This window comes from Agelaius phoeniceus, chromosome 8 (genome assembly GCF_051311805.1).
Source record: "Agelaius phoeniceus isolate bAgePho1 chromosome 8, bAgePho1.hap1, whole genome shotgun sequence".
Classification (NCBI taxonomy): Eukaryota; Metazoa; Chordata; class Aves; order Passeriformes; family Icteridae; genus Agelaius; species Agelaius phoeniceus.
The window spans coordinates 21,198,940-21,217,578 of NC_135272.1; the positions used below are offsets into that span (position 1 = coordinate 21,198,940).

The 18,639-nt window shown below is 40.5% G+C and overlaps 1 protein-coding gene and 1 non-coding gene across 3 annotated transcripts; one reads left to right on the forward strand and one right to left on the reverse strand.

Moving 5' to 3' along the window:
- Nucleotides 1-18,372, forward strand: DNTTIP2 (deoxynucleotidyltransferase terminal interacting protein 2). Of its 2 annotated transcripts, none has more exons than XM_077182245.1 (7): nt 1-163; nt 833-2,559; nt 3,568-3,700; nt 4,369-4,464; nt 4,839-5,003; nt 6,171-6,280; nt 18,070-18,372. In XM_077182245.1, the coding sequence occupies exons 1-7, from the start codon at nt 47-49 to the stop codon at nt 18,071-18,073; spliced, it is 2,352 nt and encodes a 783-aa protein (XP_077038360.1). In that variant the 5' UTR covers nt 1-46; the 3' UTR covers nt 18,074-18,372. The 2 variants fall into 2 exon arrangements, with proteins under 2 accessions (XP_077038360.1, XP_054494706.2); XM_054638731.2 differs by lacking the exon at nt 18,070-18,372 and adding an exon at nt 7,632-7,784 and having other exon boundaries at nt 3-163.
- TRNAR-UCU (transfer RNA arginine (anticodon UCU)) lies at nt 11,185-11,271 on the reverse strand. The gene is given in 2 exon segments: nt 11,185-11,220; nt 11,235-11,271. It is a non-coding gene; the product is annotated as a tRNA-Arg (tRNA).
- Nucleotides 18,373-18,639: the final 267 nt, after the last annotated feature.

Below are 18,639 nucleotides of genomic sequence, written 5' to 3' on the forward strand. Positions count from 1 at the left end.
GAAGGGGCGGGCGCGGCGGCGGCAGAGCAGCAGCAGCAGCAGCAGCATGGTGAACACCAGGCGGGCGGCGGCGCGGCGCCGGGAGCCCGGGCCGCGGGCAGGCGGCGGCAGCAGCAGCAGCAGCCCCGGCGATGGCGATGCCGATCCCGCCGGTGCTGCGGAGGTGAGCGGGGCGGGCAGCGGGTGCGGGGTTGGGCGGGCGGGCGGTGCAGGCTCCGCACGGAGCGCGGCCGCGGGGTCCGGAGGGGCGGTGCCGGTGCCGGTGCCCGTGCCCGCGCCCGCAGCCGCCGGAGGTCATTGGGCCATTTAGCTTCGGCAGTTAAAGGTAGGCTTATTTTACTTTGCATGACAGATGTTTTAGCATTTCTCTGTCACTTAAAGTAATGCTTCGCAGATCATACCTAGTTTTGCGGTTGCTGAGAGGTCGGCTTGTTCGTAGACCTAAAATTGGTTTTGGACACCATTTTGGGGCACATTTTGATAGTTGATAGTATTTAGTGGTTTATAGTTGAGGAAGTCTTTGAATATTTCTGAACGCTTTTTCTGGATTTCCTTCCCCTGACAACTTGACAGAACCTTTTAAAATTAGGAGATACTTGTTTATATTTATTAAAGGACATGTGTGTTTCTTCTCCTGCCCTGACCAAAATACAGTAGAGATAAGCAAGGGATGGTTTGTTTAAGGTCTCTTCCACATAGATAGGGCTACACAGAGATGTGTGTTGTGAGTTTAAGTAGATTTGTTTAAAAAGATTGTTAGCGATTTTATAGCATTCTTTTTATGTGGTTATTTTATCTGTCAATACCATATAATTTTTTACTCCTTTTCTAGGTGGGATCTGATGAAATTGGTACTCCTGTGGCTAGGAGGATGACCAGGAGAACTAGATCAGCTCGTAAGCCAGAGGTGATTCAGGAATGTCAGCTTGAAGAGTTGGAACATGCAGAAATGAAATCAGATGTCAGTGATAGCTCAGAGATGCAGATCACTAGGAATGAGAACACAGCTGTTCCATCAGCACCATCAGTTGCTGAACCACAAGTTGATGGTTATGTGTCAGAAGCAGAATCAAACTGCTCTTCTGTGTCTGGTCTCCAGACACCTTTGTTTGTAAGAATAACACGGAGGCGACAAATTGTAATTCCTTATCAACCAGATTCTGCTGACAAAAAAAGACATGACAGTACAGCTTTTGTTAATAAGTTAAGTAGGATTCAGGATGAAGATGATGTCTCTGAAGCTGAGTCTTGTTCCTCTGCTGTTTCTGGTGTCCAGATGCTTAATGTTCCCACAAGTACAAGGAGCAGACAAAGTAAAAAGAAATTGCAGCCACACAGAGTTCCTGAAACCCAGAGTGAAAATACTTCTGATGTAGAATCATGTTGCCCAAGTTCTCTTGTGGAACCATGTGCCACTCCAAAACGAATTACTAGGAGCATGCAAATGAAATCACAAGCAGAAAATACTAAGCAGACCGAGAAAAAAAATAAATTTGTTTCAGAAGATGAGAATTTAAATGAGGACACTATTAAATCTGATCCCATCATAATTTCTGATTCTAGGCCTAGTGCAGAACTTGTCAATGACACGGAAAATGCTTCCACCTTCATTGATGGTAATAAAGAACCCGGTTCACCTAAAAGCAAATGTGCGAATGCAATCTGGAGTGAAGATGCAAAAGAAGAGATTTTAAATGATGTGGCATCCAGTCCTACAAAAACAAAACAAAGTGACACTAAATCACCTGTGAAAAAAACAAAAAAAAATACGCAGTCTGTTGAGACAGACCATTCAGATACAATATCTGGCCAAATACAAGAAGATCACAGTAAAATACTTGCAAGGAAGGGGAAATTAGAGCATGTGTCTGTTTCTTTGACTGACTGCATGAGTCCCAAACAATTCCTAGAATCCCAAGGACAAGTAACACCAAATGAAAGTAAAAAAATTACAGAATGTGAAGGAGCAGATGCTGAGGCAGATGCACAGCAGGCTTTCTTGTCTGATGATACATTAATGAAGAGTCAGCAAGCAAGTGCAGTGAGCAGCCCATCAGTGGACATGGCTGTTGCCCAGACAACTGAAAGCATTGGTAAGAGCGGGATGCTTAAAATTGGTGCAGACAGTGGTGACAACCAAACAGAAGAATATGAGGTATCCCACAGCAGTGAAAAACCAAGCAGTGATAAGAACTCTCTCGCATTGTTTCTGAGCAACAGTGAAAGTGATGACTCTGAAAATAGTGATGTGGCAGACATAGATACAATTGATGAGAATCTGTGTTATAAAAAGTCAGATGAGAAAACTCCTTCCTTCAAAAAATCTTTAAAAAGTGGTTCACTGCATGTTGAAGGTCTTTTTGCAATTGATACTGAGCCTGGCATGAGTTCCAGCCAAAACTATTATCTGGATGATGTAGCCCAAGACAGCAATGCTGAAAGTAAGCATGAAGGAGGTGAAAAAGATAAAGAATCCGACTTGGAAGAGGATGAAGAGGAATTGATAGATGAAGATGAAAAAGATGAAGATGATGATCTGTTGAAAAATAAGGTTGATGTGTAAGTATCTTGCTAGGAATAGCTAAAGAATCTGCATTTCCTTTAAGAATATGCACATTAAGTGCAGAATAAATAAGGGATCAGTCTTATGTCATGTTGCTGCAGAAAATGGCGTTGCACATATTATAAAATATGAATATGGTCCATAAATTTAGGTTTTGGGATTTTTTTCAGTTTTGAATATAGTAGGAACAGAAATCTGAAATTTTTTGGCATCTGGAGGCCTTCTATGTGTTCAGCTTAGAAAACAATGTGAAACTGATCATGCTGACTGAATTGGTTATTCAGGTCACAGTTTTGTTAATTTTTTTTTTCCAGTTGGAATGTAGATAACGAAAGGTCCAGCAAATTACTTACACATTGCCTGATTAGATAATGCTTTTTAAATAGTTGCATATAATTTTATATGTCAGTTGTTGCTGTGCTGTGGATGGTGACTCTTCAGGTGAAACCCAGCATGGAATCAGAATAATTTAGGTGCAGTGATACTTCTTGAATTCTTGTAGTCCAGCTGGTGCTAAAATTCCTTCTTGTGTTTAAAGCAATGAATTATATGTTCTTCATACTTCTTTTTAAGAGTTATAGTATTTTTACTACCAGTATGTTTGGGGTTTTTCTCTTTAGCTAGCAAGCTTGTCGGTGTATACAAGGATGCTAATCATGAGTTCTTCTGGCAAGGTTAAGCAAATTTAAGAATTCAGTTAATACAGAAGATAATAATATTTAAGATGAGATTACAGCATTAGAGTTAATATGAAAAATTTGTGGAAGTGATTCCACAGTTTTTTTTTTAATAATGTCTTATTTCGTATAATGGCATGAATTCTCCTGCACCTGTTATTTCAAAACTACATAATCTAGATAACAAGACTTAAAATCATTGCAGAACTGAACCTAATTGGCAAGACTAAGAAAAATATTTTTTCTGTTCATCTTCCTCAGAGGACAGTAGAAGGTTTAGCTGCATGCATGTTACAATGCTTTAATAATTAACTATTTCTTCTTTAGTTTACATCTTTCCAGTAGCATAGACCCTGGTTTGAATATCAAGAAGCTTGGAGGTTTGTATATCAGTTTTGATGCAAAAAATCAGAAGCCTAGATCGAGTGCAATTGAACCACAGAAGAAGAAGAAGGACCAGGTAACATGTTTACAGTTATTCAGTTCTGTGACTATAGTAACACAAAGATGTTAATCTAAGAACATTGGTTTGTTTGATTTTAAAGAAGTATCCTTTTCATGGTTCATTGAGAACTTACATTCTCTTTGACCAGACTGTGGTTTTTACATTTGGTTTTAATGGCGAAAGTTTAAATATACCTGACTTATCAGAAACTGAAAAACAGTGTAAATTCTAGCATTACCTTGTAAAATAAACTAAAGTTGATTATACCTGGAGTTTTGCCTAATGATTCACAAGCTTAAAGTCTGCTGACAAGATATTCAGTCTATAGCCAGAATGAATTTCAGTAAATAAAAGTCTATGCCCTAGTATGGACTTAGCAGGTTTTTTCAAAAGCACCCTTTGAAGTAAAGGGTGTGTATTATTTTTGTTGAGACTTTTCTTTGGTTCATCCATGATAGTCCTCTTTAGTCCAGAGGATTTGCTGTCTAACTTCCTCCAGGGCAAGTCAGCTGCTTTCTGTTGTTGTCCAGTGTTCTGTTTTGAAGATCCTTACTGCTCATGTATTGCATTAGAATACTTGCTTAGATTCTGCATGATTTCTTCAGTAGGTCCTGTAAATACAGTTAAGCTGTAAAATTTGTATCAGTGAGGTGGCTCTCTAATGTTCAAAAAAATTCTTACAGCTCTTGCAGAAGAGTGTAATAACTCCAGACTTTGAAAGAAAGGAATGTGTCCCACCCTACAGGGAGTCACTTCACCAACTAAAGAAACAGCGCAGGGTAAGTGAAGAGCTGGTAATGCCTCAAATAATGAAACAAGGTGTGGTGCAAAGCTGCATGCTGGGACCCTGAGCATATCCAGGCCTCACTGGAAATGGAGTGATGAACTGCAGTTTAGGGTCTTCTTTGAGCTGGCCTGTGAAAAGTCAACCTTTCAGTCACAAGCATAGTGAGGTGAGTGGTTATATGCTCAGTACAAATCTGTCATTGATGCAGTGCTGATAACCTCCTTTATAATAGTCATAAAATAAGTGTTTTAGGGGTACATATTTACATTCTAAATGCTTTATCTGTCTTTTGTATGGAGGAGTTCCCTTTTCTGTCCTGTCCTAGTTACTGAATGCAAATTCATTGTTCTTGGTATTGCATCCTAGGCAGAGCGAGAGAAAACAACAGGTGATGGCTGGTTTGGTATGAGAGCCCCAGAAATCACAAGTGAACTGAAAAATGATCTGAAAGTTTTGAAGATGAGAGCTTCATTGGACCCTAAGCATTTCTATAAGAAGAATGACAGAGATGGTCTGCCCAAGTACTTCCAGGTAAGGAAGCAGCAGAAGGTGGCATTGTACTGCTGAAGTTTGGAACAGCTGTTTAAGGATACCTAATAATGCCTATTTTGTAGGTAGCTTCTATGTTAATATAATTTCATATTTAAGTATGGAAGTGTTTTGATTACTTGGCTGGAGTTTGCAACTGTTTAACTTTGTGTTACATATGTATATATGCTGTTGCTGTTTTTAGCTTTGGCTGATCTCATAGAAGTGAACAAATATCTTACTGAATCCGTATTTTGAACCCTCAGAGGACTATATTTTCACTGCTTTTTTGGAGTACTGGCCTTTGTAAACAAGTGTGTAGAAAATAATTGGCTTTTATTTTCTTACTAGCTAATACAGTTTAAATGGAGACAGCAACCTTTGTGATAAGCTGAAATTTCTGCTGCTTGTAGCTCTCAGCTTTGAAATTGTTCATATCAATAAAGAAATTACTGGGTAAGCTGTAGAAATAGGCCTCCAGAAACTTTGAATGGTTAGCATGCTTGAGGAAATGTCTTCATTTCTCAAAATATTACCACTTCACTCTGAAGTGTCCAGGGTGTTATATGTTGTGAAATTAGAGAAACTTGGACTGAAGTGTTCCACATAATTAGATCCAGACAGGTTAATTTTCACTGCATGAAACATGTACTGTGTGTATCTTTACTGCTGACCTGAGCCATGAGAGCTGACTGACATGCTGGTTGGGAAAATGTGATGTGTTTCAGGATGAGGCCCTTGTATTAGGGCTGTGGGGCCCTGATACAGCCCTGATATAGCTGCTGTGCAGTCATCCAGCAAAACCACCAGGAGGAGAGACTGGAAGAGGTTTAAGGTGGTCATAAAGGTTCCTTTCCCCTTATGTTTAAAATGTTTAAAAGTTAGGAACTTCAATGAATTAAAGTGTTGATACAGCAGTTCAGCATTGAAAACTGTACAGTCTTAAAGCTCAGGCCTTCCTCTCTGCACTATGCAAGGAGACCAAAAGGGACTCTGCATACAAAACATGACTTATTTATTTTGGTTTTTTGCACTTTCATTAAGCAGCTGTCATTCTCATCTGCTCTATAGGTGTCTTCACACTTGTTGCTGGGGATTTTAAAAAAAGGCAAAATAATCAACATCTTGCTGTTCATGTACAGTAAGAATGTTTTCATTTTTGTTTCCTAGGTTGGAACTGTAGTTGATTCTCCCATAGACTTTTACCACAGTCGGATCCCTAAGAAACAGAGGAAGAGAACAATTGTGGAGGAGCTGCTTGCAGATTCAGAGTTCAGAAGGTATTTAAAAGTAGTTCTGTAATTCTAATATCCCATGGAAAAGAGGAGTATTTTTAACTCTGTAGCCTTTTCTTGTTTTATTCAGCTTGTAGGGTGGTTTTTAATACTTCAAAGAAAAATGTTTAGTCTTTTAGCATTTCCATAGTACTGCAGTTTAGAAGATCTAAGGAACCTTTATCTAAGGGGATAATTAGAATGAGATAATGTATATTTCATCTTCATTAAAGGATTTTATCCCACTTCAGCCATCACTATTGGCAGCCACTCTTAAAGACTGATTATTTTTTCTTGGCATAATTGACAGAAAAGAGCAGCCTGTAATTCTGTGAATGTTGATATTATTTCATTTTATAAATACATCAGTCTGCCACCTGTCATGGGAATCAAAATTGTGCCAGAAGGCTTACCTGAATATTATGATTGGATTCATTAATGTCTGCATAGCTTACAGTTTTTGGAGTAGATAATTTCGTTGGTTCATTTTGGTATTGTTTATTACATGATGTTAATATTCACTTCTCCTTTCATATGTTTTCTTTGAAGTGGTGCATGATTTGGGATTATAGAGTTAATTTTGTCAGACTTGTAAATTTAACTATAATGTTGGGAAGGCAAGTTACTGCATCTATTTCTTAAGTAGCTTTCTGATTTGACCTGATTTATTAGATATTTATTAGCAAGGAGTTTTAAAAATGAATGTATTTGAAATTTGATCAATTAATTTATGTTGTGCCTAATTAAGGGCTTTAATCATATACTTCAGCATTAGTGCAGATATTTGTCAGATTTTGGTGTTGCATTTAAAGCCTCAGCACTACTCAGTGTGCAGTGTCTGTGGTACTCATCCCTGCAGGTACACAAGAGGCTGTTAGAGGAGCTCACATTCAGCAATTACCCTGCTTGTTGTTGAGTATTCACCTCATCTCAGTTGTCCATCTGCAGTAGAGTGAGGTTTATTATCCTGAGTGTGGTGAGAAGGCACTATAAAAGTGGCTGTAGTTTCTTCATGGTATTGTGGAAATGGCTGAGTCTCCCCCGTGTGAGCAGTAGCAGTGTTTCAGCCAAGTGTCCAAAATGTGACTGCATATGTAATGAGGACACCCCTCCTCCCCCAACCAAAATTAATTACAAAATTCAACAGAATTTACTTCCAAAGCAAATTTACCTGCATTTATCATTGATCAACTGCTGATTCTCTTTACTTATGCATAAATGTATAAATCAAAGAAACTGATTCAGAAAAGATGAGGAAACTCAGTTTGGCAAATAATGTGCATAGAGTACTGTCCATGTTATCTTTTCCTGAACTTTGGTTTGCCATGCTTAAAAGTAAATTATCTATTTTGTTCAGATATAATAAAAAGAAGTATCAGGAGATCATGAGTGAAAAAGCAGCTTTTGCAGCAGGGAAGAGGAATCGGAAGAAGAAGAAATTTCACAATTAAGAATTGAAGAAAAATACCAAGCTGGAACAACTTGTTTGTTATAAAACTTTATTACAGAATGCTTTGGTTGTGGTGTTGTGTTTGGTTTCTTTTAAGATGGCAGGTGAGGTGCAAATTGAGGTTTAGGGAAATTTTTGCTCTGAGAATAAAGCTAGGAAACTTTAGCAAATTATCAGGTATCTCAATTTAAATTAATTTAGATTTTAAAATTGCTATTTATTTTAATTAATATTTATGTAAAGAGATAATAATATGAAAGCATATATTAAATCTGAGTAAAAAATTCAGCTTCACAGATTGTGGTCTTCTCAGGCTTCAGACTTCACATCATTTAATTAGTAAATTCAGTTTAAAGTTATATGCGTAATTTATCTTGGCACATATTGTGTGCTTGAATATATTTTTCCATGACTTGTCAGAGGTTCTGCTGGCCCAAACTGTAATGGAAAATATTGAAAAATGGTTTGGTTGTGAAGGATTTATTTCAACACTGACCATAATGGTATAGAGAATGTCCGGGAATTCAGTGCTTACACATATACTTTTATATTTATGTGTGTATACATTATAATATATATATATTATTTAGAAGAGACAAATTACATATTACTTAATAAATAATATAAGTAAGTGATACATACAAGTCAGATTTTAACAATCATATTTTGCTTTTATTAATTTTTACCATTTAATTATTGTCTAATGATATGTTTGGAAATAACATTGGCATCCATTTTGTAGGGTGTGTTGTGCAGATTGTCTGTTAGCTGACGAGGAATAGCTCAAGGTGAACAAATAGAGTGAGTCTGGAAGGCCTCTGCTGCCACTGCAGAGCCACAGATGTCACTGGCTCCGTTCCCCTTCAGTGACAGTTCATGACCTTTTGTGATTGTCAGAATTGCTGCAGTGTTTGGTTGGTTTTTAATGACCTGCTCGGTATTGCTGTTACCATTAGTGTAACTTGGTTACTGCCCTGAGGTAGCAGAAAAGATGGATAATAGAAGAAATTAAACTGGCACTACATTGTCTTAGGTGGATTGGGTGATTAGGATGTAGAAGTCACTGTCAGAGCACCAGTGGTTGATTGTTTCCTTACCACAAGAACACCGAATCTTAAAGGTTGCAGATCTTAAGCGAGGAGTGCTTAAATATGTCCTTGACTAACGTTCAACTGTGAAGTTTTCTACTGATCATTAGTTTTTTTAAGGATTAGTTATTTATGATGAATTGAGCATTGTGGTATGTATTAACCACCAACTGATACTTGAAAGAAATTTTCCTCAGATCCATTAGGGTGTTTTTTATCATTCCAACATTGTCCATAATGTTTTACTACCAGAAACAGACAGGAATCTAGAGTCCTTAAAAAGTCTTCATGGCCTGGAGATGAATGGTGATAGAGTAAAGTGAATTCATTGGGAAATATTAAACAAGTACAAGTAGAACCACCTGTCCCCAGGTCTCAGCTAATATGCACAGGCTATTTTAATGCTATGAGATTTACACCAATATCTCAATTCCCAGTAAATTATAAAAAAGCCAATAAGAACAACTATGGTGTCTTGTTCTCTGACTGAGATGTGGAAGCACAAAAAAATGTAAACTGAACACTGAGAAGAAAACAAGGCACCACAGTAGATGTCATTCTGTTGCATCCTGGGGTGTTCCAAGTGCAGCTTTGGAAAAGCAGCTTGCAAGCCTGAAAGACTTTAATAGAGAAATGCAAGCTGGGGTGTCACACAGCAAGCAAGAACTCCGTGCCTGTTGCTTGGGCTGCTCAATAGCTACAGCAGTTACTTCATGTGCAGCACAGCTAGAAAGATACTTAGCTTGTGTTCTATATCCTTTCTTTTGATTCTTCTAATCCCTTGTGTTTTGCCCCACCCTGTGCCCAGGGCTGCACAGGGTGGGATGTGCTGTGTTCCCAGGCTGCAGAGGGTGGGATGTGCTGTGTTCCAGGGCTGCACAGGGTGGGATGTGCTGTGTTCCAGGGCTGCACAGGGTGGGATGTGCTGTGTTCCAGGGCTGCACAGGGTGGGATGTGCTGTGTTCCAGGGCTGCAGAGGGTGGGATGTGCTGTGTTCCAGGCTGCACAGGGTGGGATGTGCTGTGTTCCAGGGCTGCACAGGGTGGGATGTGCTGTGTTCCAGGGCTGCAGGCTGGCACCCGCAGGTTGTGTTGGCTGGCTTGGCCTGAGCTGGTGCCTCAGCCTGTCAGATGTGGCACTGACCAGAGCACCTTCCCTCAAACTCCAGTTTGCCTTGAAACAGACAGACGGGCTTTAAAATTGACATAAAGGTGAAGGTGCTGGAGAGATGAAAACCCAAATGCACCATGTGATTGCCTGTGGTATTAGATTATTCTGGGAACACATAAAAACTTTCATGAAACTCTGCCTATCAATTATAAGTAGTATTGTCTTTTAATGGCAGAAATATTGGTGCTAATTTGTAATTGCACCTTTACTGACTCTGATGGTTAATGTGCCTGATGGTGTGGTTCATTTTCCGATTTTCCTTTATTGCTTTTAAATAAGCAGAATTGCAGTTAGAAAAGTCACACCAATTTAATAACTCAGGAATAATGAATCAGATTAATTTATTCCATTCTGAGCAAAATCAAGGTGCTTTGTTTATTGCTGCTACTGTTTTATTTACAGCAATTTGATTGCTGTAATTAAAATGGCTCTTCATCTTCTGTCCGTAAGTCAGAAAATATTGTGTTAATTCTAGTTTGTGCAGTTTGTGGACTTGTTTCGTTATTTGAAACTAACCAGAAATGTATCACAGTGACCCATCGTAACTGAACTGCCTCCAGGAAAGACGAAGTCTTGGTTTTTTAAGTACAATTACTTTCGCAGACAGTTCTGGAAGCATAGCGGCCCCACGGGGCTGGTTGTTGGTTCTGACCGCTGTGGCGGAGCTCGGGCCGGGGGAGCAGGAGCAGAGCCCTTCTCCCGCGGCCTGAGGGCGGCAGGGGAAGGAGAGCAGAGCCCTTCGCCCGCAGCCTGAGGGCGGCAGGGGAAGGAGAGCAGAGCCCTTCGCCCGCAGCCTGAGGGCGGCAGGGGAAGGAGAGCAGAGCCCTTCTCCCGCAGCCTGAGGGCGGCAGGGGAAGGAGAGAGAAGGAGAGCAGAGCCCTTCTCCTGCTCCGCCTTCTCGCTGGCGGTGAGGAAGGTTCGTGTCGCCGGAGCGAGCGGACACGGCAGGTCCGGTCGATGGCGGCTGTCGCCGCCCGCTTCCAGCGTTCCCAAAGCCGCCGGGCACGGCGGGAGAAGGGCCTGGAGAGCCTCGCTGACGGGAGAAGGGCCAGGCCGGCGAACCGGATACCTGCGGCCGTGAGGTAAGGGACGGGGGAGCGCCGGGAAGGATTTCCGCCCAAAAGGCGTAGGGGGCGGGGGAAATTTATTTAAAAAAAATTAAGTATTAAAAAAAACCTAAAAAATAGAAAAAAGAGAAGACACGACTCCGCCGGGACTCGAACCCGGAACCTTTGAATCCCTTCAAACCCTCTAGAAGTCCAATGCGCTATCCATTGCGCCACGGAGCCACCTGTTGGAATCCGCTCACCCCGTTGATAGAGCCTGCGCGCGCCGTCGCGCGTTAGTCGCGAATGTTTCGGCTTTTTTCGTTTTTTTTTTTCAATTTTATTTTTCCTAAGCCGCACGAGCAGAGTTAGTCGTACACGGTGCTGCGTAAACGAGTCCTGCGGCAGCCCCTGCGTGCTGCCCGACCACCGCCCGCAGCCCGGGTGGGGCCTACGGCTTCCTGAGCAGCGCTCGCCACCGGGCTGTGTCCTTATTTCTTATGGAAGACCGACTTCATCAGTAATCACTATAAAATATTTGTTGGCATCCCACTCTGGCGTTTCCAGTATTGATCCTTATGCTCGAGGGATATAATTATAACCCACAATTGGCCTTGTATTGAAGAACTCTTCCTCCAGGCGTCCGTAAATACTCGGTAGCACCACCCTCCCCCATGGATTCTGAAAGAGAAGATTTTTCCTTTAAAGCTGTAATTCTAGCCTGAAACAAGTCCGTGATACCATATTTTTAATCATGAACAGACATAATAGAAACCCCAAGAGACAAGAGCAGGAGGTATTCTTTCTTTAACCTCGCAAGTGGAGCCTGTGGCCTGCTGCTCGGGGAGGGGCGCGGGGCTGCCGGCCCCGGCCCCGGGAGGGCTCCGGGCAGCGAGGCCTGGGCAGTGAAACTTCGACACTCTCGTGCTGCACTTTATCGTAATTTAAAAGTACAGTTACCCATAAGAGTGGAGAAAAACATGTAACTAAGCACGCCCTAAAATCTAAGGAACAAGGAAGCTAATCACACCGATGTAAAATAAACTGGCTCGGATCCACAATGGCCGAGGTATTGCAGCCAGGGCTGAGATACCGCGTGTAATGAATAACCGCGGTGACTCCGGCAGCGCCTGCTGCGCTTCCCAGGGAGACGGCAGCTGCTGCTGTGCCTGTGGCCAGCACTGAGCCGCAACTCCTGAGCTGCCTGGTGACCAAATAGCTCCTGCAATGCTGCCCAGAAAAGGAGGTTGCTGGAAGGGTTCAGCTGTTACAGCAAGTACCAAACTGGGGGTACAACCCCCAAGCTAAGAGACTGTTGTTGAGCCAGAACATTTGTAAACAAACCAAGAATCACTAAGCTGTACAAGATTCAGAGCAGGTCTGGTCGAATTTGCCAGCTCTGGGTCTTGCCATAATTTTTCTGTTATGGACAGAACTCTTCATAGTGCTCCTGGTAAACGAAAGCAAATCTAGAAAGTGACTCCTTAAAGCCCTGTACTGCAGAAAAGAAACAGAAGTCTTGTTTTTAAGAACTGAGTTGATCTTCAGAATAAGCTTAAATTTATGTTTGTGCAATTCAAATAAACCTCTTGTAAGTAACTAAGAATCACTGTAAACATCTTGTAGTTTGTGGACACCTGGGCGTGTTCATTGTGGGGTGCAGCGGGTGTTGGTGCCTCACCAGTGTGAGCTGGTGGTGTGGCACTTTTGGACAGCGTGGCACTGAGTGGCTGCAGATGGTGAAGAACCATTCTTTTTTGTCACAAGACTGGTTCTGAGACTTTCGTGTTTTCATTATGGATAGTTGGTTTATAAAGGTAGAAAAAGCTGGTTCCATTCATGCGGGAACACTGACTAGGGAAACGTTTGGAGTTTTTCCAGAAATTTTTCAAAATATTCAAGTCGTTTTGCTTTTTTATTCTGTAAATGTAGTGCCGGTGCAAAGTCCCCCTTTGCGTTTGGACAGCAGATGGAGCTACTGCATGAGAAACAGAGCAGCTCCCGGATCATGAACTGACGGAATGTGCTCAGAGGCAAAAACCACCGATCTCATTAACCTTTGCTGCCGTGTGTACCCAGATCAGTCCTTTGGACTTTCCCTCTTCTGGGACTGTCTGAAGTCTGCTTCTGTTGCAAACTGGCTTTCATTTCAGCTCCTCTTCAACTTCATGTTCTTTATCAAGGAGCAGAAGTTACTTGGAATAGAGTTGTGCTGGGTTTAGTTACTGGCACCCAGAGAAATTTTGCTGAGCTATTTTGCTATTTTTTAAAGGGAGGAGAAACTGAGGTAGGAATACCTTGACACAAGACAGGAAATTAATCAATGGAGGCAAAAATTATTATCATCATATAGCTGTCTTCTATTGATTAAAATAAATCTAGACATCATTATTTATGAAATTAAAGTGATCTGTGAAAACTTTTTACAACATGGTTTTCAACATTAACTTCTGTTAATGTGCTGTAGTGCTATGTACTGTATATCCAAGTACTTTTGGTGAGATTTAAGCTTTAAAATTAATTTAAATGACAATTTCCAAATTTGTAGGGCTTCCACAGATGTTTGTTGGGAGTACCACCACCTTTCTCTAAAAACAAGTGTGATTAATACACTTTTTGAAAGAGGTCAGAGAAGGCTGTAATGTATAGATTACCTAAATGGGACCCTTACACCATCTCTACATTTCAGGGACGATTATCACAACCCTACTGCTCTAATGATTCATCTGTGTAGTGCAGCAAGAGAAAGCACTCTTCAAACTGGCAGCAAAAAATGCTGGGATGTACAAGGTCTGAGGATACTGGAAAGAACTCTTTCAGGGAGGGTTTCTTTTGGTAATTGACAATTTGATTCATTTTTTTAAAATTTATTTTCTTAATGTGACGATAAATGCTCTGCATTGTAGATGCTTCTGCATCTCTGCCTTTTCCTCAGGGAAGGCTGTAATTGTCATGTGACTGTCAGGGTATTGGATAATTTGTTTGTCAGGCTGCCAGCAGGAAGCTGTTAACCTCTTCCAATTCTCTTATTTATGGCTGTTGTTGGCCTAATGCATGTTCTGTCCTCTTGAATATGTTTGGGTAGACAGGAGAAACTCCAGGAGCAATGCCTTTGAGAAGCTGGGAACACATGATCAGTTATGCCAAATCATCTCTCCAGGGGGCTATAATGTTAATTCTGTGTAGTTCTATGAACAGATCAGGTGTGCAAAGCCATTTACTTCAGGAGTGCTCCCTGGTAGTGCCAAACCTGAGCAGTCCTATGGCATCTCTCGGAGCACTGCAACAGGATGTTTGAAGTCCTAGCTAGTGGTCTGGCCAAAAGTGGAGCACATCTGATTTACAGAGAGATGGGAGTCTGTTTCAAGACAATTTCAATGTTTTCAGTGTTTTCTGTTGTTAATTTGATCTGTTTTCTTCATCTTGGCAGAATTCCCAAATTCTAACCCTGGGTTTGTCTTGGCCCTGAAGCATGGCAAGGCAAGCAATTCACATTTTCTTGTAGGGTGATATCCAGCTGCAGGATTTTAGCTCCATAATATTTCTATGGAATTGACAGCTCTTCAATCACTATTCATAGCCTTTTAACTGTTTGAGCACATTCTTCACCTTTCTCACTCCTATTCTTTTACCCCAAGTGTGAAGGAAGTGTGACTGAGCAGCAGACCCTGCACAGGCACAGTTGTGCAGAGAAGATGCTCAGCAGCTCTTGGTTCACACACACAATGGACATTAAGCACCTCTGCTACAAAGGAGTTACCTGTCGATTCTCTGTGTCCTTTGAACAAAAAGATGTCACTAGAAGGACATCACTGCTATCTTAGGCCTCTTGTACCCCTGCATGCTATCTACCAAAAGGGAAAGAGATCTCTTCCAATTTCACAAATTGCAGAAAGATCAGAGTGACTTCTTGTGAAAATGAACATTCTCTTGTACACAGGTAGAAATCTGAAATTACTTTTATAGTAAGAGAAGACCACAGGGCTTTTTTTCTGATGTAATTGCTACTAGAGTGTAGGTCAGGGATGCACAGGAGCTAAGGAGCTAACTGAGAAAAAGGAGCTGTGACAGGAGGCTTTGTACCATCAGGAAAAAAAGGAGAGATCAACAGAAAAAGCAGAAGGAATTTGAAGTTTGTGCACAGTTGGAAAACTAGAAATAGAATAGCAGTTACCTGAAATGTATACTTTAGTTATTACTTTGTTAGTAATCGCTAGCCTTTTAAAATTCAATTTGATGGTATCAAATGGTTTTATAAAAGAAGATTGATTGCAGAATTCCAGTTGTAGGTAGACTGACTCATGGTTAAATGATTTGGTCAAATATGTCTTCCAGTCCCTAGCAGAGCCAGCTCAGCTCTGACTTAGCTATCTGGAGTCCTACTTAAATCTTCTTTTTCTTATTTTCCATCCATAAAATTGTATAATGAGTGTGATTATGTAATGCAGTTATACTGTTATTTTCAGAACTGTTGATCTGCCAAATTTATTGCTAGTTGCAATAGCCTATGCTCATTATTTGACCCAGATTACCATCATACTGGCCAAGTTAAAGTCTGGCTAATTTGTATTACAGCTGGAAAACTTAATTTACCATGTGTTGAAGATAATAGATGTATTAAAGGGAAGTGTAAAAGCAAAGTTAGTTCATACACCAAGTACATTAAACTTTGTCCTTGAGAATCTTTGTTGAAATGACTGCGTGAATAGGCAGCTGCATCTTATACTGGGTATGCTCTAATATTAGTTTGATCAGTGCTTCAAGACTGACAAATGTAAACAAAAAGAACTTTGTGTCTGTAAGCACAGTAAATTTGTTTTGGAAGTCATTTAGATATTGTGTAAGTGAATGCCATGTTGCAATCTTGCACTAAGGCCAAAAGCAGGACACCAAGCTCAGACTCTGCACTTTTGTAATCTATCAGTAGAACTTTTTCTCTCTTTTAACAGCCATAGTGGAAGCACGCTGATCTAGCAAGTGATTTTTATAGCTAATCCTTGCATAGTCTTTGCTCCATATTCTCCTTCCAATTTTTGTATCATAAAACCAGTCATTGAAGTTAATGCAACTTATCACCCAGCAGAAGTTACAGTATGAAGAAACAAAAAGCTGCACATCAAAGAGTCCTCTGTGCAGACAGAGCAGACAAAAGGCTCCTTTGTGATGAATGTGCAGCCTTAGCTCTGCCACTCTAAATCAGCAGTGAATTTTCTTCAATTCTAGTATTGAAGTAAAAGAATGTCCTTTGTTCTTGTAGGGGGTTTACTTTCATTTCCAAACTGCTGGCAGGCAGTAAGCATTGACTTAACACACAAAATTAATTTCCTGTGTTCAGAATCGTGATATACTTTTATAGAGGTGTATCTTGGTTTATTCAAATTAGTAATAGTTACCAGTCATTCCTGCAGTGAAGTGAAACAAGCAGCTTCCACACTCAGTGATGTCTGGAAATCATAGGATCAGTGCTAACAAGACCCCTTATTTTTTACCATACCCTCCACAGAGATAATGTGTTGTTGTTTTTGTTTGTTGTTGTTATTACAATATATGACTGTACTTAATTTTGTAAATACCTGCCTTTGCAATCACTAGGGTTTGGAATCCAGGAAAATAGTATAAAAGAGCCAAAAGAAATACCATCACAGCTCTCATCCAAAATTACAGAGATTAGGGTAGACATTTATACCCAGAGGGAGAGTCAGGGACATTTCAATCAGGTTTCAATATAAGTGGCTTTTTTCTATAAACTTGCTACAAAATTATCACTTGCTTTTGTTAGTGCTCTGATGACAAGATACTCCTTTGTGTGTCTAAAAAGGGGAATATGGCTTCTTAATTTACCTTCAAGGACTAATCTTATTCACAGGAAGTTTAGAAGGGAAATAAGCCCTATTTCTATTTGGTATTAATTGCTATGTAATTGGTATTTGTTACATAGAGGCCTTGTGCTTTTTGACTGAAAGATTTGCATCTTGTTTGACAGCAAAGCAGTTATCTACTAGACATAGTTGTGTGTTTTATGTTACCAATAAAAATGAGAAAGAGTGACATAGCATTTGGTGGAAGTGTGAGAAATTGTATCTCTGGGCAGGCTGAACAAGTAACTTTAACACTGGGTTAAAATGCAAAAATGGAATCTGGTAGAGAAGTTACTTTAGAATCCTTAGAAAATCTGAGAGTGTAAGTGAAAAAAAGAAGGGGCAAAGGGGAAACATAAAGACCTGGATTATGGAGAATGAGGTTTCACATTAGCAACCAAAATGGTTGCTAATAAAACTTTGTTAAGGGGTTGGCTTTGGGTAGAGATTGTTTTTTCAGGGTCTTCACTTCTGCAGTGTAGAATGGGTTTAGAGTGAGTGTGCAGCTAAAACATGATAGAACATGATGAAATCAGTTCCCCAGGTGTATTAATTTCCTTCTTCATAAAATCAGAAATTCAGATTGTTTTGCTGTCTCTGTGTTGGGAAAGCTTGTGTGACATACATCTGACGTGGGAATTTACAAGTGCAAGCCATATACAGTTTAACTTTAATATACCTACTTTAATATATACTTTATATATACTTATATACTTTAACATATACATATATACTTATATACCTTAACTTTAATATACTTACAAATGGCAGAATCATTAGTTTTCAGGTCATGAATTTTAACACTTCTGATGTGATACCTCTCTTCCTTTGTGTTATATCTAAAAGCAAATTAGTGACTTGTTAATTTGCATACTGAGATATGGGTTTGTTAAGGTCACACTAAGGAAGATAGACTTTAAAATATTGCTTAAAATGCCATTTGTTGTGGCTAACACTGTAAAGGAAAAGGATAGTGTAGGTAGTTTTATTTCCTTCCAGACACTGAGTTGTGTAGTATTGAACAGGTCCCAAATCAGAGCTCAGCACACTGGGCAGATCATGTCCAGGGAAAGGGCATTTGACACTTTGGTTTTTGAGCTCTTAAAGCATTTTCTTAAGACAATTCTATTTCTCATGTCCACTGTCAAACAATTCACTTAGGGGCTGTTTTTTGCACTTTTAGATGAAGCCAAGGAGACACAGTCAGTGCAATGAGCGGTGTGGAGTGAGAGCCCCCTGTGGTCCCAGCAGAGCCTGAGCTGTGTCCTGCAGCCACGGGAGATGTCCCAGCAGAGCCTGAGCGCCAGGTCTGCACCAGCACAGCCCCAGCCTGCACCTCCTGTGGTGCCTCTGATACCCAGGCAGCTCCTGCCCAGCATCAGTGCTCTGGGAGCAAACAACCCCTGGAGAAGGAGCTGCACCGTGATGCAGTCACACGTCTGGGTTTCGAGAGCACCGATGTCTTCAGGGCAGATAGCCTGGGTGGGTGGGCACTGATCCTAACTGGAACTTTTAAGTAACTTCCATATCATCATTAATACTAATACTACTACTAATATTATAAAATATAGTGTGATGCCTGGAACAGATAAGTTTACCTCTTCCTATTAGTTGAACTCTGGACTGATGGAGGGTGTTTTTGAGCTTGTGCATAGTTTTACATTGACATGAATTCATTGATTTTGTTGGGAGCAGGGGGGTGGTAATATTTGGATTTTCTTCTTTCTTCCAGCTTATCAATAAACTTTTTTAC